At 42.7% G+C, this 26,916-nt stretch overlaps 1 protein-coding gene across 1 annotated transcript in view; it reads left to right on the top strand.

Annotated features, from left to right (window-relative positions):
- Nucleotides 1–26,916, top strand: part of LOC139574025 (receptor-type tyrosine-protein phosphatase U-like) — a 198,019-nt gene that overhangs the window by 120,154 nt on the left and 50,949 nt on the right. The window contains 8 exon segments of the mRNA XM_071398144.1: nt 14,149–14,225; nt 16,870–16,887; nt 17,603–17,639; nt 18,525–18,622; nt 19,275–19,391; nt 23,292–23,446; nt 23,752–23,887; nt 24,634–24,783. Of these exon segments, the coding sequence (XP_071254245.1) occupies nt 14,149–14,225; nt 16,870–16,887; nt 17,603–17,639; nt 18,525–18,622; nt 19,275–19,391; nt 23,292–23,446; nt 23,752–23,887; nt 24,634–24,783 (788 nt within the window).

The following is a 26,916-nucleotide window of genomic DNA, read 5'->3' as shown; positions in this document are numbered from 1 at the left end:
AAGGAGAAGCCACTGCTCCAAAACCGCAATAAAAAAGCCATATACAGTGGGGAGAACAAGTATTTGATACACCTGCGATTTTGCAGGTTTTCCTACTTACAAAGCATGTAGAGGTCTGTCATTTTTATCATAGGTACACTTCAACTGTGAGAGACGGAATCTAAAACCAAAATCCAGAAAATCACATTGTATGATTTTTAAGTAATTAATTTGCATGTTATTGCATGACATAAGTATTTGATCACCTATCAACCAGTCAGAATTCCGGCTCTCACAGACCCTTTAGTTTTTCTTTAAGAAGCCCTCCTGTTCTCCACTCATTACCTGTATTAACTGCACCTGTTTGAACTCGTTACCTGTATAAAAGACACCTGTCCACACACTCAATCAAACAGACTCCAACCCAATAGAGCTTTTTGGTCTAAACTCCACTCGCCGTGTTTGGAGGAAGAAGAAGGATGAGTACAACCCCAAGAACACCATCCCAACCGTGAAGCATGGAGGTGGAAACATCATTCTTTGGGGATGCTTTTCTGCAAAGGGGACAGGACGACTGCACCGTATTGAGGGGAGGATGGATGGGGCCATGTATCACGAGATCTTGGCCAACAACCTCCTTCCCTCAGTAAGAGCATTGAAGATGGGTCGTGGCTGGGTCTTCCAGCATGACAACGACCCGAAACACACAGCCAGGGCAACTAAGGAGTGGCTCTGTAAGAAGCATCTCAAGGTCCTGGAGTGGCCTAGCCAGTCTCCAGACCTGAACCCAATAGAAAATCTTTGGAGGGAGCTGAAAGTCCGTATTGCCCAGCGACAGCCCCGAAACGTCATTTTAGAGAATTTGGCAGTAGGTCCAACCGGCCTCACAACCGCAGAGCATGTGTAACCACGCCAGCCCAGGTCCTCCACATCCTGCTTCTTCACTTGCGGGATTGTCTGAGACCAGCCACCCGGATGAAACTGCGTTTGCAAAACCAAAGAATTTCAGCACAAATGGTCAGAAACCTTCTCAGGGAAGCTCATCTGCGTGTTCTTCGTCCTCACCAGGGTCTTGACCTGACTGCAGTTTGGCGTTGTAACCGACTTCATTGGGCAAATACTCACCTTCGATGGCCACTGGCACGCTAGAGAAGTGAGCTCTTCCCAGATGAATCCTGGTTTCAACTCTACCGGGAAGATGGCAGACAGCGTGTGCCTCATGGAGGTGGTGGGGTTAGGGTATGGGCATGCATAAACAGATGTCCTAACCGACTTGCCAAAACTATAGTTTCTTAACAAGAAATCTGTGGAGTGGTTGAAAAACTAGTTTTAATGACTCCAACTTAAGTGTATGTAAACTTCTGACTTTGACTGTATGTTATAGTATGGACCCTATATAAATAATTACATTGAATATGTATTGTACTAACCAACAGTATAGTATAATTGCTATTCATGTGTCCATAGTTATTGTTAGCATTGACCGTGACCTTTCCCCTTGGATGATGACATCACCCCGTCGGATCTGTACAATGCGACTCTACCACATGTTGAGTGGGCTGTATTGTTATGCTGTATTTGTACCGTTTGTACATGGCTGTACACATTTTAGTTCTTAGGGTGAAAGTAATATTGAAATGCGTGTGGGAATTCCTTGTCAAGTTACTACGTCTTTTTGGTGACGAGGATAACATTTTATCAGCATGTACAGGGCAATGTGCTAGCTAGCTAAGAAACAGTGGAGGTAGTCACGTAGCTAGCTAGCTAGTTAGCTAGATTAATAGGCGACAGAGAGCAGCCGCCACTCGAGGGAAACATTGATGGCGACAATCAGTAGCAAGTGAAAATCGCTAATGAGGGTCAAGGACAAGTTGCCGTTATAATGGCAATGTTTGGGACTATCACTGAGTTTATGGAAGAGAAAGGTTGGGACACTTTTTCTTGGAAAATAGAATTACAGATGAGGCTAAACAGCGCTCTATTTTCTTGAGTGTGTGTGGGGCTAAAACCTAAAAGCTAATGAGGAATTTGGCTACACAACGGAGACCGGGAGAAATTAATTTTGTGGATTTAGTTGCTCTCGTTCAGACTCACCACAATCCAAAGCCTTCAGTGATTGTCCATAGGTTCAAGTTTAACTGCCATTTTCCGGTCAGTCTGTTGCTAACTTTGTTGCTGAATTATGTGAACTCTCTGAACATTGTGAGTTTGGGGCTATGTTAGAGGACATGCTCCGTGACATATTAGTCTGTGGCATTAATGATGACAGCATACAGAACTGTTTGCTGGTGGAAGCCACACTGACTTTCAAGAGATCATTGGAACTATCTCAAGGGATGGGGATGGTGATGGCTTGTAATGCTATAAATATTCAAAAGGCCGAAAGTGGAAGTTGTGCAGTGCGTCAGGTGACAAAAGAGGTGGCAGGAAAAAGGGGATAAGCAGTGGAATGTTTCAGATGTGGGTGAACATATTATGCAAACAACTATAAGTTCAAGGATACTGTCTGTCACAATTGCAACAAAAAGGGACATTATCAAAAAAATGCAGGGGTCCTAGGAGCAAGCCAGACGGTGGGCAGACTGAGCAGGGCAAGTTCACAGCTAAGAAGCTGCAGTCAGTAGCTCACCACCTAAAGAGCACAGAGGAGGAGGAGGAGCATTGTTCCTACAACATGTTTAATGTGAGTGAGCCGCGCACAGAGCCTATCTATGCTACAGTGGAGGTAGATGGAAAGCAGATGAGAATGGAGGTTGACACGGGGGCCTCTGCCTCTGTTATCAGTGAGGAGACCTACAAACAAATATGGGGCTCAAAACAAGCTTCAGCCCTCACACCGGCAGGGATCAGACTGTGTACGTACACCGGTGTGACGATGCCATTGCTTGGGTCTCTGGAGGTGGACATTGCATACAACAACCAGGAAGCGAGAGCACGGCTCCTGGTGGTGAAAGGGAATGGGCCTAGTTTACTAGGGTGTGACTGGCTCACCAAAATACAACTGAACTGGAGTGAGATAAAACACACACGAGTGACTGAGGATGTCATTCAAAAGTACCCTGAGATTTTCAAAGATGAACTGGGCGCACTGCAGGGCACTGCAGTGAACCTTTACTTAATATACATCCCGGATCCGGGATCCTCCTCATCAAAAAAGCTGACTAGCATAGCCTAGCTAACCACAATAACCAAACACACAACCGCATATTTTCACCATGTTTCCACCGCATAGGTAGCTATCACGAAACCAACAAAATAGAGATATAATTAGTCACTAACCAAGAAACAACTTCATCAGATGACAGTCGTATAACATGTTATACAATACATTTATGTTTTGTTCGAAAAATGTGCATATTTGAGGTATAAATCATAGTTTTACAATGAAGCTACCATCACAAATAGCACCGAAGCAGCCAGAATAATTACAGAGAGCAACGTGAAATACATAAATACTCATCATAAAACATTTATGAAAAATACATGGTGTACAGCAAATGAAAGATAAACATCTTGTGAATACAGCCAATATTTCCGATTTTTTTAAGTTTTACAGCGAAAACACAATGTAGAATTATATTAGCTTACCACAATAGCCAAACACACAAACGCATTTATTCACCGCAAAGGTAGCTTTCGCAAAATCCAGCAAAAGATATAATATTAATCACTAACCTTATAAAAACATACACTTATGTTTTGTTCGAAAATGTGCATATCTAGCGCTGCAATCATGGTTATACAGTGGGGAGAACAAGTATTTGATACACTGCTGATTTTGCAGGTTTTCTACTTACAAAGCATGTAGAGGTCTGTAATTTTTATCATAGGTACACTTCAACTGTGAGAGACGGAATCTAAAACAAAAATCCAGAAAATCACATTGTATGATTTTTAAGTAATTAATTTGCATTTTATTGCATGACATAAGTATTTGATCACCTACCAACCAGTAAGAATTCCGGCTCTCACAGACCTGTTAGTTTTTCTTTAAGAAGCCCTCCTGTTCTCCACTCATTACCTGTATTAACTGCACCTGTTTGAACTCGTTACCTGTATAAAAGACACCTGTCCACACACTCAATCAAACAGACTCCAACCTCTCCACAATGGCCAAGACCAGAGAGCTGTGTAAGGACATCAGGGGTAAAATTGTAGACCTGCACAAGGCTGGGATGGGCTACAGGACAATAGGCAAGCAGCTTGGTGAGAAGGCAACAACTGTTGGCGCAATTATTAGAAAATGGAAGAAGTTGAAGATGACAGTCAATCACCCTCGGTCTGGGGCTCCATGCAAGATCTCACCTCGTGGGGCATCAATGATCATGAGGAAGGTGAGGGATCAGCCCAGAACTACACGACAGGACCTGGTCAATGACCTGAAGAGAGCTGGGACCACAGTCTCAAAGAAAACCATTAGTAACACACTACGCCGTCATGGATTAAAATCCTGCAGCGCATGCAAGGTCCCCCTGCTCAAGCCAGCGCATGTCCAGGCCCGTCTGAAGTTTGCCAATGACCATCTAGATGATCCAGAGGAGGAATGGGAGAAGATCATGTGGTCTGATGAGACAAAAATAGAGCTTTTTGGTCTAAACTCCACTCGCCCTGTTTGGAGGAAGAAGAAGGATGAGTACAACCCCAAGCACACCATCCCAACCGTGAAGCATGGAGGTGGAAACATCATTCTCTGGGGATGCTTTTCTGCAAAGGGGACAGGACGACTGCACCGTATTGAGGGGAGGATGGATGGGGCCATGTATCGCGAGATCTTGGCCAACAACCTCCTTCCCTCAGTAAGAGGATTGAAGATGGGTCGTGACTGGGTCTTCCAGCATGACAACGACCCGAAACATACAGCCAGGGCAACTAAGGAGTGGCTCCGTAAGAAGCATCTCAAGGTCCTGGAGTGGCCTAGCTAGTCTCCAGACCTGAACCCAATAGAAAATCTTTGGAGGGAGCTGAAAGTCCATATTGCCCAGCGACAGCCCCGAAACCTAAAGGATCTGGAGAAGGTCTGTATGGAGGAGTGGGCCAAAAAACCCTGCTGCAGTGTGTGCAAAACCTGGTCAAGAACTACAGGAAACGTATGATCTCTGTAATTGCAAACCAAGGTTTCTGTACCAAATATGAAGTTCTGCTTTTCTGATGTATCAAATACTTATGTCATGCAATAAAATGCAAATTAATTACTTAAAAATCATACAATGTGATTTTCTGGATTTTTGTTTTAGATTCCGTCTCTCACAGTTGAAGTGTACCTATGATAAAAATTACAGACCTCTACATGCTTTGTAAGTAGTAAAACCTGCAAAATCGGCAGTGTATCAAATACTTGTTCTCCCCACTGTACATTGTGAATATGTAGCAAAATTTTCCCAGAATGTCCGGAGATATTTTGGACACACCTAATCTGACCAAAGAACTCATCATCTGCTTTACATAAAAATACTTGTGGTATGGCAAATGAAAGATACACTGGTTCTTTAACTTCTCACGAGTCACCAACCCTGATCCAGTAGCACCCCGCAACTCACCCCACTGATTAGCACAGCTAGCATAGCGTCACAAGTAACTTGTAGCATCTAAATATCATTAAATCACAAGTCCAAGACACCAGATGAAAGATACAGGTCTTGTGAATAAAGCCACCATTTCAGATTTTTAAAATGTTTTACAGGGAAGACAGAATATGTAAATCTATTAGCTAACCACGTTAGCGAAGGACACGATATTTTTACCAGGCAGATTCGGCTAGGCGCCCACGTCCAGTTCACATGCACAACAGATATGATATAACATCGTAAATTGGGTCTTACTATGGCTGATCTTTCATCAGAATGTTGATCAAAGTGTCCTTTGTCAAGATGAGTCGTTGGTTCCGTTCAGAATTCTTCCTTGCCCACTCCATTTAGCACAGGTACCGGTCGAGTGGCACGAATTTCTCAAACGTAAATACAATCCGACAACGGTACACCGCAAAACTCCCGGAAAAATTCAAATAATCTGATTAAACTATATTGAAAAAACATACATTACGATGATATGGTCACATGTATCAAACAAAATTCGACACGGAGATAGTTTGCATACATAACGCCAGCAAAACAGTACACAAACGCGGCTAAAATTCGAGCCATTCACCAAAACGGAAGTTGTCGGTCACGCCAAAGAAATGGGTCCTATTTCACGTCAGTCCCAGATAAACAAAGAATTTCTCCTCTGACGTCCTCTTGACAACCAGAGGAAGGCGAATGAATTGTGTTTCTGGTCATAGGGGGCACGACCATATATAGGCAGAGCTTTGAAGCCAGCATAACACATCTTGATTTTATGTTCTTGGTCATGGAAAGTGCTGTGGAATGACTTCTGTATCACTCAGAGACAAAATTGAAACCGTTTTAGAAACTAGGGATGGTTTTCTTTCCAATGGTATTATTTATATGCATATAGTAAGAGCAATAATTGAATAAGAGGCAGTTTAATCTGTAGAGCACATTATGCTAATGCGAAAATAGCACCCCCTGTATTCTCAAGTTAATGCAACCGCTGTGTTAGATTTAAAAAAATAACTTTACCATAACATACAGCTTGCGTTATTGTGAGACAGCACTCACCAACATGGCAGAGAATAGGAGTCAATATTTTACACAGAAATACGAAATAACATCATAAATTTTTTCTTACTTTTGCTGAGCTTCCATCAGAATGTTGTACAAGGAGTCTTTGGTCCAGAATAAATCGTTGTTTGGTTTTAGAATGTCCATTTCTTCTGTCGAATTCGCGCCACAATGCTAGCCAAGGTTACTAACATTCCCATCCTCTCTTGGCGCAAAGATCGGAAAACTCCAAAGTCCCAATAAACGTTGAATAAACAGATAAAACTCGGTTGAAAAAACCTACTTTATGATGTTATTATCAAATGTAACAAATAAAATCAGAGCCGGAGATATTCGCCGTGTATACCGACCGCTTTTCAGAAGACAATGTGGAGCTCCTTCGCGCGCCTTGGAAAACTGACAAAATGGCTGACCTGTCACTCCAAAAGCTCTTGTTCGACCTCAGATCAAGCTAGACACCCCATTCCACCTTCCACTGCCTGTTGACATCTAGTGGAAGGCGTATGAAGTGCATGCATATCGATAAATATAAGGCAATTGAATAGGCAGGCCCTGAAACAGAGCCTCGTTTTCAGATTTTTCACTTCCTGTATGGAAGTTTGCTGCAAAATTAGTTCTGTTTTACTCACAGATATAATTCAAACAGTTTTAGAAACTTGAGTGTTATTCTATCCAATAGTAATAATAATATGCATATTGTATGATCTAGAATAGAGTACGAGGCCGTTTAAATTGGGCACGATTTTTTTCAAAGTGAAAACAGCGCCCCCCTATTGACAAGAAGTTGTTTAAGCTGTTCGTGGATCCTCAGGCCAAACCTCACTTTTCCAAGCCCAGGACAGTGCCTTACGGCATGAAAAAGAAAATTGAGGATGAGTTGGAGCGGCTGCAGGAAACAAACATCATTACTCCCATTCAGTTCTCCCGCTGGGCAGCTCCAATCGTTCCCATTCCGAAAAGTGACGGCACGTTGCGTATATGTGGGGACTACAAACCACCATCAACAGGGCCTCTAGGCTGGTTGCTTACCTGCTGCTGCAGGTGGAGGACCTGTTCGCGATGCTTGCAAGAGAGAAGACGTTTTCAAAGCTTGACATGAGTTGCGCCTACCAACAACTCCTCCTGGATGAGGTCTTAAAAGAGTATGTCACAGTCAACACGCTCAAAGGCTTGTTCGGGTACAACCGCTTGGATTTCAGAGTGGCGTCCAGTCCATGCTTTTTCCAGAGGACAATGGACAGTCTACTGCAGGGGATCCCTCATGTAGCAGTGTACCTGGGCGACAGCCTGGTTACAGGGGCACCTCCACCATCTGGACCAGGTGTTAAAGAGATTCTCAGAGACAGGCTTGCGCCTGAAGCGTAGCAAGTCCACATTCCAAGCACAGAGCGTGACATACCTAGGTCATAAGATCACAGCTCAGGGTCTGTATCCTGTGGAGCAATCAAGGATGCTCCAAACCCCAAGAACGTGTCTGAGCTCAGGTTGTTCCTTTGTCATGTTGAACTACTGTGGTAAGTTCCTCCCTGAGCTGTCAACAATGTTGGCTTCACTTTATCAGCTGCTCCACAAAGACTGTAAATGGAAGTGGGGGCCAGCACAAGAGAAAGCTTTCATGGAAGTGAAAGCACTACTAGAAGCGACACAACTGCTGGTTCATTTTGACCAAGACAGAGATCATACCTGTCATGTAACGCTTCACCCTATGGCATTGGGGCAGTACTCCCTCATTAGATGGAGGACAGGTCAGAGAAGCCATTGGATTTTCATCAGGCACACTAACGAGTGCTGAGAAGGGTTATTCATAGTTAGACAAGGAAGGTCTGGCCATAGTCTTTGCTGTGAACCGCTTTCATCAGTACCTCTACGGTCATCATTTCACCATATGCACTGACCACAAACCACTGAGTATTTTTAGCGAATCAAGATGCATTCCTCAAATGGCTTCAGCAAGGATACAGCGCTGGGCCCTAACACTGTCAGCTTACGAGTACACTATCGTGTACAGAGCGGGGAAGGATAATTAAAATAAAGACGCGGTCAGCCGTCTCCCGCTACCAGAGATGCCTGGCACAACTGTGGTGCCTCCCGAGACAATTTTCCTGATGTAGAGATTGTCAAACTCACCTGTGAATGCCAAACAGATCAAACAGTGGACAGACCGGGATCCTATCAAAGGCCCTATCCTGGCCCAAGTGAAACGATTCAGGGTTGGCCTCCTGTCATAGAGGATGATGGACTGAGACCTTATGCAAACACAAAACTGAGCTGGGTCCAGAGTGGTTGTTCCACCCCTGGCCATTTGCAAGTCATGGATGAGGTCCATGAGGCTCACACAGGGTTCTCCCAGATGAAAAGTTTAGCCAGATCTTACATCTGGTGGTCTAACATGGATCAGGATGTAGAAAACAAAGTGAAATCATGTTCTGAGTTCCAGATCAACCAGAAGATGGCGCAACCCGCAACCCAAAAATCTGTGGGTGTGGCCTGACCACCCATGGTCCAGGCTACGCATAGACTTTGCAGGCCCTTTCATGGGCCACATGTTCCTTGTCATGGTGGACACGCGCTCCAAGTGGCTGTAGGCTCACATCATGAGCAACATCACAGCGGCCACAACCATCGAAAAACTTTGGCAGGTGTTTGCAATTCATGCTTTACTCTCTTGTGTTCAACAAGAGTCGGACACAACAACCTTTACCTGTGACTTGTTCCAAGAATTCATGCAGAGAAACGGGATTCGCCATGTCCGCAACGCTCCGTTTCACCCGGCCTCAAACGGCTTAGCGAGCGGGCTATGCAGACACTGAAAGAGGGGCTCAAAAGGATGACTGGGGGAACCATCACAACTAAGCTCTCTCGGTTCTTGTTCCAGTACTGCATCACGCCACAAACAACAACAGGACATGCTCCAGCTGAGATGTTGATGGGCAGAAAGCCAATAGCTCACCTGGATCTACTGCGTACGGACATCAAAGCACGAGTGGAATGGAAGCAGGAGAAACTTAATGCGAGACATGACCACAACGCGAGGGAAAGACAGTTAAAATCCATCGCCAGGTATCATTCTGAGTCAGAGTGGTCCAGTCTCCTTGTAGTCAAACTGACTGATGGTTGAGTCATGTGCAGACATCAGGACCATATCCGCCTGCGCTATGACAAAGTAAATACCATATTTTCAGACGGAACAGCTGCGAGTGGAATTATATAAGTTAAAACCCCACAGGAAACAGTGTCTGAGGAACAGGGGCATTCAGTGGTTCCAGCAGAGGTTGATGGACTTTCTCTCACAAACACCCAACCCGCTCCTGTGCCCTCAGACTCAGCTCCACTGGGACACGCCTTACCAGCGTCTCGTGGCACACCAGGAGTACTGAGCAGGTCACAGCATAGTCACAAGCCTCCTGAAAGACTAACAAAGTCATTGAGACTAAGAGACTTGTTGTGTTAGTGTTTGTTTGGAACAGCAGATCTAGTTGAAAAGAAATAAGGACTGTCATATACACTACCTTTCAAAAGTTTGGGGTCACTTAAAAATGCCATTGTTTTTGAAAGAAAAGCTATTCTTTTGTCCATTTTAAATAACATCAAATTGATCAGAACTACAGTGTAGACATTGTTAATGTTGTATATGACCCCACAGAGGTGGAACAAACTCCCTCACGAGGCCAGGTCAGCGGAGTCAATCACCACCTTCCGGAGACACCTGAAACCCCACCTCTTTAAGGAATACCTAGGATAGGATAAAGTAATCCTTCTAACCCCCCCCCCCCCCCCCTTAAAAGAGTTAGATGCACTATTGTAAAGTGGTTGTTCCACTGGATATCATAAGGTGAATGCACCAATTTGTAAGTCGCTCTGGATAAGAGCGTCTGCTAAATGACTTAAATGTAAATGTAAATGTAATATGACTATTGTAGCTGGAAACTGCTGTTTTTTATGGAATATCTACATAGGCGTACAGAGGCCCATTATCAGCAACCATCACTCCTGTGTTCCAATGGGACGTTATGTTAGCTAATTCAAGTTTATCATTTTAAAAGGCTAATTGATCATTAGAAAACCCTTTTGCAATTATGTTAGTACAGCTGAAAACTGTTGTGCTGATTAAAGAAGCAATAAAACTGGCCTTCTTTAGGCTAGTTGAGTATCTGGAGCATCAGGTCTGTGCCCAAACAATGTGAGCTTCTACTTTTCAAAATCCACCTTTCCAGAAACAAGTCTCTCACCGTTGCCGCTTGCTATAGACCACCTTCTGCCCCCAGCTGTGCCCTGGACAACATATGTGAATTGATTGCCCCCCATCTATCTTCAGAGCTCGTGCTGTTAGGTGACCTAAACTGGGACATGCTTAACACCCTGACCATCCTACAATCTAAGCTTGATGCCCTCAATCTCACACAAATTATCAATGAACCTACCAGGTAAAACCCCAAATCCGTTAACACAGGCACCCTCATAGATATCATCCTAACCAACCTGCCCTCCAAATACACCTCTGCTGTCTTCAACCAGGATCTCAGCGATCACTGCCTCATTGCTTGCGTTCGCAATGGGTCTGCGGTCAAACGACCACCCCTAATCACTGTCAAACACTCCCTAAAACACTTCAGCGAGCAGGCCTTTATATTCGACCTTGCCCGACTATCCTGGAAGGATATTGACCTCATTCCATCAGTAGAAGAAGCCTGGTTATTCTTTAAAAGTGTTTTCCTCACAATCTGAAATAAGCATGCCCCATTCAAAAAATGTAGAACCAGGAACAGATACAGCCCGTTGTTCACTCCAGACCTGACTGCCCTTGACCAGCACAAAAACATCCTGTGGCGTATGGCATTAGCATCGAATAGCCCCCGCGATATACAAGTTTTCAGGGAAGTTAGAAACCAATATACACAGGCAGTTAGTAAAGCAAAGGCTAGCTTTTTCAAACAGAAATTTGGACCCTCTCTTTCTAAAATTATCAGCCGAAATTGTTGTAACCCCTATTACTAGCCTGTTCAACCTCTCTTTCATATCGTCTGAAATCCCCAAAGATTGGAAGCTGCCGTGGTCATCCCCCTCTTCAAAGTGTGAGACACTCTAGACCCAAACTGCTACAGACCTATATCTATCCTACTCTGCCTTTCTAAGGTCTTTCTAAGGTACCTTCTCCGCTATCAAATCTGGTTTCTGAGCTGGTCATGGGTGCACCTCAGCCACGCTCAAGGTCCTAAATGATATCATAACCGCCATCGATAAGAGACAATACTGTGCAGCTGTATTCATCGACCTGGCCAAGGCTTCCGACTCTGTCAATCACCACATTCTTATCAGCAGACTCAACAGCCTTGGTTTCTCAAATGACTGCCTTGCCTGGTTCACTAACTACTTCTCAGACTGAGTTCAGTGTGTCAATTTGGAGGGCCTGTTGTCCGGACCTCTGGTAGTCTCTATGGGGGTGCCACAGGGGTCAATTCTCGGGCCGACTCTTTTCTCTGTATACGTCAATGATGTTGCTAATGCTGCTGGTGATTCTCTGATCCACCTCTACGCAGACAACACCATTCTAATACTTCTGGCCCTACTTTGGACACTGTGTTAACTAACCTCCAGACGAGCTTCAATGCCATACAACTCTCCTTCCGTGGCCTCCAACTCTTTTAAATGCAAGTAAAACTAAATGCATGCTCTTTAACCGATCGCTGCCCTCACCTGCCCACCCGTCCAGCATCACTATTATGGACGGTTCTGACTTAGAATATGTGGATAACTACAAATACCTAGGTGTCTGGTTAGACTGTAAACTCTCCTTCCAGACTCACATTAAGCATCTCCATTCCAAAATTAAATCTAGAATGGGCTTCCTATTTCGCAACAAAGCATCCTTCACTCTTGCTGCCAAACATGACCTCGTAAAATTGACTATCCTGCCGATCCTTGACTTCGGCGATGTCATTTACAATATAGCCTCCAACACTCTACTCAGCAAATGGGATGCAGTCTATCACAGTGCCATCCGTTTTGTCACCAAAGTCCCATATACTACCCACCACTGTGACCTGTATACTCTCGTTGGCTGGTCCTCGCTTCATATTCGTCACCAAACCCACTGGCTCAAGGTCATCTATAAGTCTTTGCTAGGTAAAGCTCCGCCTTATCTCAGCTCACTGGTCACCATAGCAGCACCAACCCGTAGCACGCGCTCCAGCAGGTATATTTAACTGGTCACCCCCAAAGCCAATTCCTCCTTTGACCGCCTTTCCTTCCAGTTCTCTGCTGCCAATGACTGGAACGAATTGCAAAAATCACTGAAGCTGGAGACTCATATCTCCCTCACTAACTTTAAGCACCAGCTGTCAGAGCAGCTCACAGATCACTGCACCTGTACATAGCCCATCTGTAAATAGCCCCATACTTTCTTTCTTTTTTTTCTCCTTTGCACACCAGTATCTATACTTGCACATTCATCTTCTGCACATCTATTACTCCAGTGTTTAATTGCTAAAATGTATTTATTTCACCACTATGGCCTATTTATTGCCTTACCTCCCTTACCTATTTTGCATACACTGTATATAGACTTTTTTTCTCTATTGTGTTATTGACTGTATGTTTGTTTTTTCCTTGTGTAATTCTGTGTTGTTGTTTGTGTCGCACTGCTTTGCTTTATCTTGGCCAGGTCGCAGTTGTAAATGAGGACTTGTTCTCAACCAGCCTACCTGGTTAAATATGCATGATGTTGATGTTGAGACTGGTGTTTTGCGGGTACTATTTAATGAAGCTGCCAGTTGAGGACTTGTGAGGTGTCTGTTTCTCAAATTAGACACTCTAATGTACTTGTCCTCTGAAATTAAGGTGGGAGAAGTATTATAGTGTGGACACTATATACATAATTACATTAAATATGAAGTGTACTTACTTGCAGTATAGTATGATTGCAATTCATGTGTGCATGGTTATTATTGACCGTAACCTTTCCCCTTGGAAGATGTCATCACCCTGAGTCGGATCTGTACAATGCGACTCTACCACATGTTGAGTGGGCTGTATTGTTTGGCTGTATTATTTATACCGTTTGTATATTTAAAATGTAACCTTTATTTAATTAGGCAAATCAGTGAAGAACAAATTCTTATTTACAATGACGGCCTACCCCGGCCAAACCCGGATGACGCTGGGCCAATTGTGCGCGGGCCAATTGTGCGCAGCCCTATGGGACTCACGGCCCGAATGTGATACAGCCTGGATGTGAACCATGGACTGTAGTGACGCCTCTTGCACTGAGATGCAGTGCCTTAGACCGCCGCGCCACCCGGGAGCCAGGTGTACATGGCTGTACAACTTTTATTTCTTAGGTTGAAAGGAAAGTGGTATTGAAATGCGTGTAGGCATTCCTTGTTAAGTTATTACAATACATGTGTTATTTTATGTACAGATTTTTTAATAAAATTTTTTATTTATTTTTATGTATGGATGTGTTGTTTAATTGAGTTGTATGTGGTGTGGATGTACTGTAATGTAATTGGAAACATGGTTGATATGTGATTCTCCCATTGTGTCCATTCAGACAACCGCCACAGAGTCAAGCTCCACCCACTCCTGGGAGACCCCAACTCCGACTACATCAACGCCAACTACATAGACGTAAGTCTCAGCTCACCTTCCTTTCTGCTCAGAATCCTGTCCAATCACAGTGTTACACTGGGAAACACATCAAGGCATTACTTATCCCTTTCTGAAAAACCACAGTCCATTTCACAGTATTTTGTGTCGCCCTAAGCAATCCGGTTCCCCAGATTTACCTGTGAGAGGTTATTCCTATTCCTGGAAACCCCAGGCTCACCCCACCACCCACCCAACCCCCATCCAATCACAAACCTTCCTCTTGGCATTCGGCCAGATGCCATGTCTGTTTGGTGACTACCTCTACAACCCCTTATCAAACGCTATTAATAGACAACACATTAATTTTATAATACCAAATCCTGGCGGTAAAGCCATCCCTCTGAATTGAATAGACTGGATTGATGTTGTTCAATCCCTGGATGGATGGGGAGCATCTCTGAGACATGATCTCTTTGGCTGCTCACCTTCACTTCATTATACTTCTTGTTTCCATCTGCATCAACTAGAATGTGTTTCCCATAGAGCAACATGCCTCATCAATTTGTTGGACTGTACAGTCATGAATGCACATTATTCCATCCTAAGAGACAAACTTGTCTAAAATGCCTCGTTGGAAAGGTGAAAGCACTCATTTTACATCGTTAAGCCAGGAGAGATATAGAGAGAGGAGACTTTTGGAGCAGAAATACATGGAAAAGTTTATCCTCTCTCTGAAATGTGTTTTCTGTTTGTTAAAGCAGAGGTTGAAGAAGTGCGAGCTCTCAGATAGTTTTTCTCTTTAGCATTTGATTTGATCTCTTTGTCAGTCATCGCCTGGCTGTGTGGCTGTGTGTGTGTATACAGTATTGTGCTGTATGTGTATGCATGCTTGACAGCTGCCTGTGTTTGTCATGTGTTGTAGTACATACAGTGCAGTATTTTCCATCACCACACTCAGCAAGTGAAGCCTGCTGAATGCTATATGACAGCCTCTAATTTGTTAAATAGGGAGACAGTCCAAAGCAATACACACACATGGCAGCACGTGCATGAACGAATGCACGAACGCACGCTCACACACGCACACACAAAACACACACTCAGTCTCACACACACATACTGTATGTAAACAAGCACATCCCTCTATACAGGTTCTCCTCCTGTCTGCAACCTTTATCTCCTTAGATTTCTCAATCTTTCATTATCCTCTTATGGCTAAGACGGGCTAAGATCCCGTTAACGGTATCGATTTGACAACAGCCAGTGAAAGTGCAGGGCGCCAAATTCAAACAACAAAAATCTCATAATTAAAATTCCTCAAACATACAAGTATTTCACACCATTTTAAAGATAAAGTTGTTGTTAATCCCACCACAGTGTCCGATTTCAAAAAGGCTTTACGACGAAAGCACACCAAACAATTATGTTAGGTCAGTACCTAGTCACAGAAAAACACAGCCATTTTCCAGACAAAGCGAGGAGTCACAAAAAGCAGAAATAGAGATAAAATGAATTACTAACCTTTGATGATCTTCATCAGATGACACTCATAGGACTTCATGTTACACAATACATGTATGTTTTGTTCGATAAAGTTCATATTTTTATCCAAAAGTCTTAGTTTACATTGGAGCGTTATGTTCAGTAATGTTTTGCCTCCAAAACATCTGGTGATTTTGCAGAGCCACATCAATTTACAGAAATACTCATAATAAACATTGATAAAATATACAAGTAATATACATGGAACTTTAGATAAACTTCTCCTTAATTCAACCGCTGTGTCAGATTTCAAAAAAACTTTACGGAAAAAGCACACCATGCTATAATCTGAGCTCAGAGACCAAAACAAGCCATACAGATATCCGCCATGTTGTGGAGTCAACAAAAGTCAGAAATATTATTATAAATATTCACTTGCCTTTGATGATCTTCATCAGAATGCACTCCCAGGAATCCCAGTTCCACAGTAAATGTTTGTTTTGTTCGATAACGTCCATAATTCATGTCCAAATACCTCCTTTTTGTTCGCTCGTTTAGTTCCAAAATCCGCAGGCCAGACGAAAAGTCAAACAGTTCCGTTACAGTTCGTAGAAACATGTCAAACGATGTTTAGAATCAATCTTTAGGATGTTTTTAACATAAATCTTCAATAATGTTTCAACCGGAGAATTTCTTTGTCTTTAGAAATGCGATGGAACGCAGCTAACTCTCACGGGGGCGCACCTGAGTGAGCTCGTGGCACTCTGCCAGAGCCCTGACTCGAACAGCTCCCATTCCCCCCTCCTTCACAGTAGAAGCATCAAACAAGGTCCTAAAGACTGTTGACATCTAGTGGAAGCATTGGGAAGTGCAATATGACCCCATAGACACTCTATATTGGATAGGCAAACATACAATCTTCAGATTTCCACTTCCTGGTTAGTTTTGTTCTCAGGTTTTTGCCTGCCATATGAGTTCTGTTATACTCACAGACATCATTCAAGCAGTTTTAGAAACTTCAGAGTGTTTTCTATCCAAATCTTAGCTTCTGGGCCTGAGTAGCAGGCAGTTTACTCTGGACACCTTATTCATCCAAGCTACTCAATACTGCCCCCAGCCATAATTAACTAGCTTCTATCTCTTCTCTCTGTTTTTTCTACTACCTTCCCCACCTTCTCGACTTTGGACTTTGACCCTGTAGATTCGGATTAACAGGGAAGTAAGTACTTCACTCCTCTTTCTATTGTCTACCATCCCTTTCTTTTCCCTCTTTCCCATGCAGTACATCCCTCCTTCAAAATTCAAACCCTTCAGTTTAGTGTTTGGGAGCCTGCATTCAGAGTTGGCACAAAGCAAGCTGCTCCAAGGTGTCACAGTGTTCAGATTGCAGCAGAGTGAAGAAACTCTGAGGGTTTCCATCTCTTTTCCTTTTATCTGCCATTGAATCTTAGATGTTTGTCTATTTCTACCTGAGCCATGTCCAAGCTTCAAGCCAGTAGCTCATCGTGCAGTAGAATAACCAGAGTACCATTGCACTCTGGCAATACCGTTGAAAGAGGTATTGTGAATAGGCACCCTTTTCTCGACCATACCTAAATCAAAGATAACCGCTAAGTAAAGAGGAATGCACGTTTGAAGGAGCTCCCATATCTGCAGAAGACGAGACTGCCTTGTGGCCCATTGTTTGTGTGACCTGTAAGCATATAGAGCTGTGTCATTGTCACCATACCCACTGGCATGCCTTGTCATCTCCAGCATGTGACAAGTGTCCCTATGTAGTTATATTACTTGTGCTTGCATGAGGTCAAATCTCAGGAGGTTACGGTTACCACTATGACCGGTTGAGGTGGTGCGTGGATGCCGTGGACATGCTGAAAGCGCTGTCTGAGGCACAGATGGCTTACTTAGCATGTCATCCCTTTTCTCTTTTTCAGGGCTACCATCGATCCAACCACTTCATAGCCACTCAGGGTGAGTATCCCGCCATGTCTGGAGTTGGGTGCTTGTGTGTGGGATTGTGTGTGTTTTTGTGTGTAAAATTGAGGTTGACCAACCTACCCAATGAACTTCCACGTAGGACCTAGCAACAGTGACACAGACAGACCTCAAGTGTCTCTCCATCCAATCAAACGGTGACTGCATGTGACCCGCCAACCCACTGCATGACATTGGGTGGGTGATACATGGAGAGAGAGAGAGAGAGAGAGCCTACAGATCTCCCTCTGTCAATCATCCACACCTGTGATCTCTCACTAAGCAGCAGTTTGGGTGCACAAACTGTGTGTGTGTATACATCAGTTTCCTTTTTGTGTGTGTGCATGCTTTTCCATGCGTGCATGTTTGGATGTGTAGATACACACCTCAGCATCAGTTAAACCCTCTCCTAGCGTGTCTAGCTACTCACGTATCTTTCACAAACTCACTCTTTCTCTGAGAGTGAGAGAGAGAGAGAGAGAGAGAGAGAGATGGTGTGATAGAGTGTGAGACTGAGTGAGTAAACTATTCTTAGTGTCTTCCTCGGGGCCATATGATCTGTTTTCTGTTTCACCTGTCACTTCTCATACTGAGCCACAGTTTGCTGGCACAGACCAATGAACACTGCTATGAAGCACTGTACATCACAACTTTAATTACAGTAGGGCATGTGACCTGACCAGGAAAAACTCTTTGGTCCTACTTATAATCTAGCTGCATGTACCTTGATCCTGTGTCCAAGAAAAGTGACTTAGTACAGTAGTATCAGGTCATGTGGTAAGGAAACAATCCTGGCCCTAGTCATATTGATAATTTGTATTTACAGCAAACGGTTTTTGACTGAGATGGTTGATGTGATGGTTTTACCTCTTTGTCCCATAGGGCCCAAACAGGAGACAGTGTATGACTTCTGGAGGATGGTGTGGCAGGAGAACTGCTTCAGCATCGTCATGATCACTAAACTGGTAGAGATAGGCAGGGTGAGTCTCACACTCACACTTCTCTCCTCATACACACATCTCACACAGTGCAAAGGGGGACACAATAACATTTTCTCTGTACTGTATTCAGGTCCCTGCTATTTGCTCAGACAGACATAATTGTTAGAGTAATTGAAACACCAGCAGAATGTAAATGCTATAGTAAGGGTCCCATTATTTTCTTCTGAAGTCATAAACGTAGACATAGTGGTTCGGATGACAATGTTTATATCAATATCAGTACATCAACTTTGCTGTTCCCTCTTAGCAACTGCACTCCATAATCGATAAGTTAGAGCTGGATTGTTCGTCAGCTGAATCAAAAGAACATCTAACCTAAATAAATAATTACAAAATCCTTTGTGCCTTAATAGAAAACATTAGTGGTGGCCCAGTTTTAGATATTATGTTCCCCATCATTAAAGACTATTATAGTTACCTCCTCTATCTATCGAAGAACTGGTTAATTTTGTTGGAGCTGAATTTAAGTATAATTGTTCTGTGTCTTCTTCCTTACATTTATTTCATGCTGAGCAGTAGGTAACATAATTCTCCAACAAGTAACACAGCTTGGTCAAACACATGTCAAACACATTTCTGTGACTATCATTGTATGCATTTTTGACAAATGTTATTTGTCTCTGTTGACCAGGTGAAATGCTGTAAATACTGGCCTGATGTCAGTGAGATGTATGGAGACATCAAGATTACACTGCTGAAGCTGGAAACACTTTCAGAGTACACAGTTCGTACTTTTGCCTTGGAGAGGGTAAGTCCAACCATTCTGTACCTGCACATTTTTGACATTGAGTCAGTCTACGTCTATGACCAATATAACATGGATTTGACTTATACAGGACAAATCCCAGCTATTACTAAGTATATTTTCCTCATTCTTTTCTTATTTGGGTTTCTTATGGCTTCACTGTTCAAATATTCCATGATGGCATTGCTTCTTCATCCAGCGTTTCCAGGCAGTATTCTATGATAGAGAGTCTGTGATGTTTATCAGTCCAACTGAACAGAACCAGCAGTCAACCTGTCTCAATTATGAGGTGCTTCTGTTGTGAATGCATCCTATTCAGAGAACATGGCTCCACAGGGGCCTCTTTGACTCCTCTTTGTGATAAAGGCACTTGGCGGACATATAGCAGACTGTCTCTAACTAAAGAGAGGTGATAGTAGGAAATAATACTCTGGCACTATGGTTCTTTCCTCTAATTGGTTACTGAGTTGGCCCCTATACCAGTCTCCTTCCCAACACTCATAAACATTGCAGAGACAGCAGCAGTTGGCATACACTGATTTGAGTAGACATTGTCTTACTGCCTGCCGATGCATAAATACGATGTAGAGAGATTAGAATAAACAACAGCTCCTGATGTACAGACCGATGTGACTCAGAGACGATGACCATCGAGGGCCCTCTGATTTAAATATGCCTGCAGTGAGAGGATTTAATAACTCAAGCTACTTAACCCCCCCCCCCCACACACACCGCTGAGGCATTGCTGCTTCTACAATGACAGCGCCTGAGCTTCGTTGCTCTCAGTATACCATCCTGTCAATCAACGCCAGGGTCTCTCCATGGAGCGGCTCAGAGCAACTCTGCGGAGTGACAGTGGCACAAACACAGCATTATCGTTTCGCTGTTGCCGCCACTCTCCGTGGGAGCACCACTGTACTTCACTTATCAAGCAGAGATTTTTGGAGAAGTTGACAGTTTGTTTTCACTGCGCCTCGTCTTCGGAGTCAATTTTTTGGGGGTCTTTCTCTATCTCTCTCTCTCTTCAAATATTTTCTTTACTTTGTCAACTCGGCTCAGAGGAGGAAATTGCAGTGATGTGTCTGTCGCCTAGCTCCCCATTGAGCGCAAGCCTCCTCATGTCACATCCATGGTGGAGAGTTAACACATGGGGATTTCAGTTCCACAGGACCATGTAGTCCATGCTTCACTGTAGCTGTACCGTACTGTAGGTGTACTCAACAATAGTGTCAGTTTGTTGCTGGATCTGTGCTGGATATCTTGATGTTTAGACATTTAGAAAAAAAGAAAAGCTGAAATGTCTTGAGTCAATACGTATTCAACCCCTTTGTTATGGCAAGCCGAAATACGTTCAAAATATAACATTTATTTCAACAAGTTACATAATAAGTTGCATGGACTAACTCTGTGTGCAATAATAGTGTTTAACTTTTACTTGGTACTCATCCCGGATCCGGGAGCACCCCCCACAGTAAAAAAGCTGACTTGCATAGCCTAGCATAGCGTCACAAGTAAATACTAGCATCTAAATATCATTAAATCACAAGTCCAAGACACCAGATGTCTGATTTTTTAAAATGTTTTACAGGGAAGACACAATATGTAAATCTATTAGCTAACCACGATAGCAAAAGACACAACTTTTTTTTCTCCACCATTTTTTTCCTGCATGGGCAGCTATCACAATTTCGACTAAATAAAGATATATATAGCCACTAACCAAGAAACAACTTCATAAGATGACAGTCTGATAACATATTTATGGTATAGCATATGTTTTTTTAGAAAAATGTGCATATTTCAGGTATAAATCACAGTTCTACATTGCAGCTACTATCACAAAACTCACCCAAAGCGACTAGAATAACTACAGAGAGCAACGTGTATTAACTAATTACTCATCTTAAAACATTTCTTAAAAATACACAGCGTACAGCAAATGAAAGCCCAACATCCTGTGAATCCAGACAATATTTCAGATTTTCTAAGTGTTTTACAGCGAAAACACAATATATCGTTATATTAGCATACCACATGAGCTAACATCACCCCAGCATTGATTCCAGGCAAAAAGCGCGATAACGTTATCACCACCAAAATATATAAATTTTTTCACTAACCTTCTCAGAATTCTTCAGATGACAGTCCTGTAACATCATATTACACAATGCAAAACGTATGTGGTATGGCTGTACACCCCCTGCTATGTTGTGGATAAAGAGTTACCTGTCTAACAGAACTGAGGGTGTTCTTTAATGGAAGCTTCTTCAACATAATCCAGGTAGAATCAGGAATACCCCACGGCAGCTGTCTAGGCCCCCTACTTATTTCAATCTTTACTAACGACATGCCATTGACTTTGAGTAAAGCCAGTGTGTCTATGTATGTGGATGACTAGACACTATACACGTCAGCTACTACAGCGACTGAAATGACTGAACCACTTAACAAAGAGCTGCAGTTTGTCTCAGAGTGGGTGGCAAGGAATAAGTTAGTTCTAAATATTTCCAAAACTGAAAGCATTGTATGTGGGACAAATCATTCACTAAACCCTAAACCTCAACTAAATCTTGTAATAAATTCTGTGGAGATGACTAAACTGCTTGGAGTAACCCTGGATTGTAAACTGCCATGGTCAAACATATTGATACAACAGTAGTTAAGATGGGGAGAAGTCTGTCCATAATGAAGCGCTGCTCTACCTTCTTAACAGTACTACTGTTCAGTCGTGTGGTCAGATGCCACAAAAAGGGACTTTTTGCAATTGGCTCAGAACAGGGCAGCGCGGCTGGCCCTTGAATGTACACAGAGAGTAACATCAATAATATGCATGTCGATCTCTCCCGGCTCAAAGTGGAGGAGAGATTAACTTCATCACTACTTGCATGTTGAATGCGCCAAGCTGTCTGTTTGAACTACTGGCACACAGCTAGAACACCCATGCATACCCCACAAGACATTCCACAAGTGGTCTCTTCACAATCCCCAAGTCCAGAACAGACTATGGGAGGCACACAGTACTACATAGAGCCATGATGACATGGAAATCTATTCCACATCAAGTAACTGACGCAAGCAGTAGAATTTGATTTAAAAATAAATAAACATGCACCTTAAGGAACAGTGGGGACTGTGAAGCAACACAAACACAGATACAAGCACACACACACACAATAACATACACACTCTACACACACATACACATGGATTTTGTATTGTAGTGGTGGAGTAGGGGCCTGAGGGCACACAGTGTGTTGTGAAATCTGTGACTGTATTGTAATGTTTTTAAAATGGTATACTTGCCTTTTTTTTGCTGGACCTCAGCAAGAGTAGCTGCTGCAATGGGGATCCATAATAAATACAAATACAAACCTAAAACGCAAGGCGAAATCTATACTGGAGTTGCTTACCAAGAAGAGAGTGAGTAGCAGAGTTACAGTTACTTATTAAATATACTTGAAAATCTATGGCAAGACCTGAAAATGGTTGTCTAGCAATGATCAACAACCAATTTGACAGAGCTTGTTGAATTATTAAAAGACTTATGGGCAAATTTTGCACAATCCAAGTGTGCAAAGCTCTTAGAGACTTACCCAGATAGACTCACAGCTGTAACCACTGCCAAAGGTGCTTCTACAATGTACTGACTCATGGGTGTGAATGCTTATGTAAATTAGATATCTGTTTTTGATTTTCAATAAATTTGCTAACATTTCTAAAAACATGTTTTCACTTTGTTATTATGGGGTATTGTGTGTAGATGGGTGAGAAAAATATATATTTAATCAATTTTGAATTCAGGCTGTAATACAACAAAATGTGAAGGGGTATGAATACTTTCTGAAGGCACTGTAACTCATGTAATCTTCTTTTTATTCTTCTTCTGATGTTGTGTTTCCACAGATGGGCTACTCAGCTAAACACGAGGTGCGTCAGTTCCACTTCACGTCCTGGCCGGAGCATGGGGTTCCCTACCACGCCACAGGCCTGCTGGCCTTCATACGGCGGGTCAAAGCATCCACGTCACCCGATGCTGGACCTGTGGTCGTCCACTGCAGGTCCAGCCTTCAATCAACGCACATTGCAGTACACCACTTCATGCTAGCTGTCAATGCTCATGCAACCATTACTACTTTGTGTTTTCAAAGCTTTAAAGCGTAGTCCCAGTGGGCAAAACTGATTGAAATGACACAATTTTAATCAGTTTTACATTCGTTATGAGTCGGACGCTAGTGGCTGAAGCCTTGTATCGGGTTGCTTTCAACCATTATCTGAACACTGTTATTACAGTATTGTATGTGAAGGCTTGTCCTAAAGGGTCAAAGGTCAGTGACATGTTGTTTTCCCTGTGTCTCTGTGTCAGTGTGGGGGCGGGCCGCACAGGCTGCTACATCGTGCTGGACGTCATGCTGGACATGGCCGAGTGTGAGGGTGTGGTGGACATCTACAACTGTGTCAAAACCCTCTGCTCACGACGCATTAACATGATCCAGACAGAGGTGAATGGGCTGGCCTACAGTACATTTCAGTGGGGGAAGATAAAATTATTCACACCGCTCTGGTCTCCTTACATCTGTACTGCCGGTATTGTGTTTGGGGAACTCAGGGAAATATTCTAGCCTAGCTCCCCTACTGGGACTTGTGTATAGGACGATGGTTTCCGAGATGCGAAGGCTTACATTGTCACAGTGCAATGCAGAAGCACGTGGCTTTTCTTTCGATGATATAGCATATCTTAATCGTATTTTGTAAATCCAATATTGGTTTAGCTGTGTATTACATTTGTATTTGCAGGGGTGCTCTAATGAAATATATACACTGCAAATGTTTGTTTATTTAGACGTATTTATTCAGTCTGCCACCGCTCTTTGATACACTGTACAATATTATAGCTTATATTTAATTCACATCATGGCAGGTAATGATATTTCTCTCTCGCCACCCTTCCACACCTCATACTCTTTCTTTGTGATATGGTCCTATGTTATTTATGTTCTAACTCTCCCTGTTCTGTTGTTCTCTCTTTCTTATCTCTCTCCCTCTCGCTTTCTCTCCCCCCCCCCCCCCCCCCCCGTCCTCTGTATCATACTTCGCCCTCTTTCTTTGTGATATCATCCTATGTTCTTCATGTTCTTACTCTCTCTGTTTTGTTGTTCTCTGTCTCTCTCTCTCCCCCTTTTCGTCTCCCCTCTCTCTCTTTCTCTCTTTCCATACACACCTCTCTCTCACCCCTTTCTCTCTGCAGGAGCAGTTCATATTTATCCATGATGCCATCCTGGAGGCTTGTCTGTGTGGAGAGACGGCAATCTTGGTGCATGAGTTTGCACTCATCTACAAAGACATGCTGCGGTTGGACTCTCAGAGCAACTCCTCCCAGCTACGAGATGAGTTCCAGGTCAGTCACACACTGGAATTAAATAATACATCTTCTGTTTCGTTGTGAAATACTATTTGTTTTCAGTGACTTCACAGAAAAGGTTAAGACAAAACAGCACAACACAACCCCAACCTAGAATACTAAATTGAAGCACTGTTGGATATTTTGACTTTGTTGCTGGTGGACTAGAGGGGATCAGACAGAAGTTGTGTCTGGCCTGAAGTCAACTTGATGTAACAATGCTGCATGGCTAAGAAGTCCAACACATTGTAGCAGAAAACAGGACAATATAGACTGATTAAATCAGCATTCTTGGAGTGGCAGGTAGCCTAGTGGTTAGAGCATTGGGCCAGTAACCGAAAGGTTGCTGGATCCCCTGAACAAGGCAGTTATCCCACTGTTCCCCGGGAGGCCGTCATTGTAAATAAGAATTTGTTCTTACCTGACTTGCCTAGTTAAATAAAGGTTAAATACAAAACATTAAGTCAAAAACTCAACAGACACTATGAAAGCTTAAAACTTCTTGTCAATAGGGGGGCGCTGTTTTCACTTTGGAAAAAATCGTGCCCAATTTAAACGGCCTCGTACTCTATTCTAGATCATACAATATGCATATTATTATTACTATTGGATAGAAAACACTCAAGTTTCTAAAACTGTTTGAATTATATCTGTCAGTAAAACAGAACTCATTTGGCCGCAAACTTCCAGACAGGAAGTGAAAATTCTGAAAATGGGGCTCTGTGTCAGGGCCTGCCTATTCAACTGGCTTATATTTATCGATATACATGCACTGCATACGCCTTCCACTAGATGTCAACAGGCAGTGGAAGGTGGAATGGGGTGTCTAGCTTGATCTGAGGTCGAACAAGAGCTTTTGGAGTGGCAGGTCAGCCATTTTGTCAGTTTTCCAAGGCGCGAGAAGGACCTCGACATTGCCTTCTGAAAAGCGTTCGGTTTACACGGCGAATATCTCCGGCTCTGATTTTATACATATTAGAAAAACATCATAAAGTAGGTTTTTTCAACCGAGTTTCATCAGTTTATTCAAGAGAGGGTCAAGAGAGGGTGGGAATGTTAGTAACATTGGCTAGCATTGTGGCGTGAATTCGACAGAAGAAATGGACATTCTAAAACCAAACAACGATTTATTCTGGACCAAGGACTCCTTGTACAACATTCTTATGGAAGCTCAACAAAAGTACGAAAACATTTCTGATGTTATTTCGTATTTCTGTGTAAAATGTTGAGTCCTATTCTCCGCCGTTTTGGTGAGCGCTGTCTCGCAATAACACAAGCTGTATGTTTTGGTAAAGTTATTTTTAAAAATCTAACACAGCGGTATCTTTCATTTGCCATACAAGTATTTTTATGTAAAGTTTATGATGAGTTCTTTGGTCAGATTAGGTGAGTGTCCAAAATATCTCTGGAGATTCTGGTGAATCGATGCTACGTATTCACAATGTATAATCAGGATATGTAGCTCTAAATATGCACATTTTCGAACAAAACATAAATGTATTGTATAACATGATGTTATAAGACTGTTGTTCAAGGTTAGTGATTAATTGTATATCTTTTGCTGTTTTTTGCGAAAGCTACCTTTTGCGGTGAATAAATGCGTTTGTGTGTTTGGCTATTGTGGTAAGCTAATATAATTCTATATTGTGTTTTCGCTGTAAAACACTTAAAAAATCGGAAATATTGGCTGGATTCACAAGATGTTTATCTTTCATTTGCTGTACACCATGTATTTTTCATAAATGTTTTATGATGAGTATTTAGGTATTTCACGTTGCTCTCTGTAATTATTCTGGCTGCTTCGGTGCTATTTGTGATGGTAGCTGCAATGTAAAACTATGATTTATACCTAAAATATGCACATTTTTCGAACAAAACATAAATGTATTGTATAACATGTTATAAGACTGTCATCTGATGAAGTTGTTTCTTGGTTAGTGACTAATTATATCTCTATTTGGTCGGTTTTGTGATAGCTACCTATGCGGTAGAAACATGGTGAAAATATGCGGTTGAGTCTTTGGCTATTGTGGTTAGCTAATAGAAATACATATTGTTTTCGCTGTAAAACATTTTAAAAATCAGAAATGATGACTGGATTCAGAAGATGTTTATCTTTCATTTGCTGTA

The sequence above is a fragment of the Salvelinus alpinus genome, chromosome 4, assembly GCF_045679555.1.
Source record: "Salvelinus alpinus chromosome 4, SLU_Salpinus.1, whole genome shotgun sequence".
NCBI lineage: Eukaryota > Metazoa > Chordata > Actinopteri > Salmoniformes > Salmonidae > Salvelinus > Salvelinus alpinus.
The sequence above is the reverse complement of the archived record's forward strand: the minus strand, read 5'-3'. Positions and strand labels throughout refer to the sequence as shown.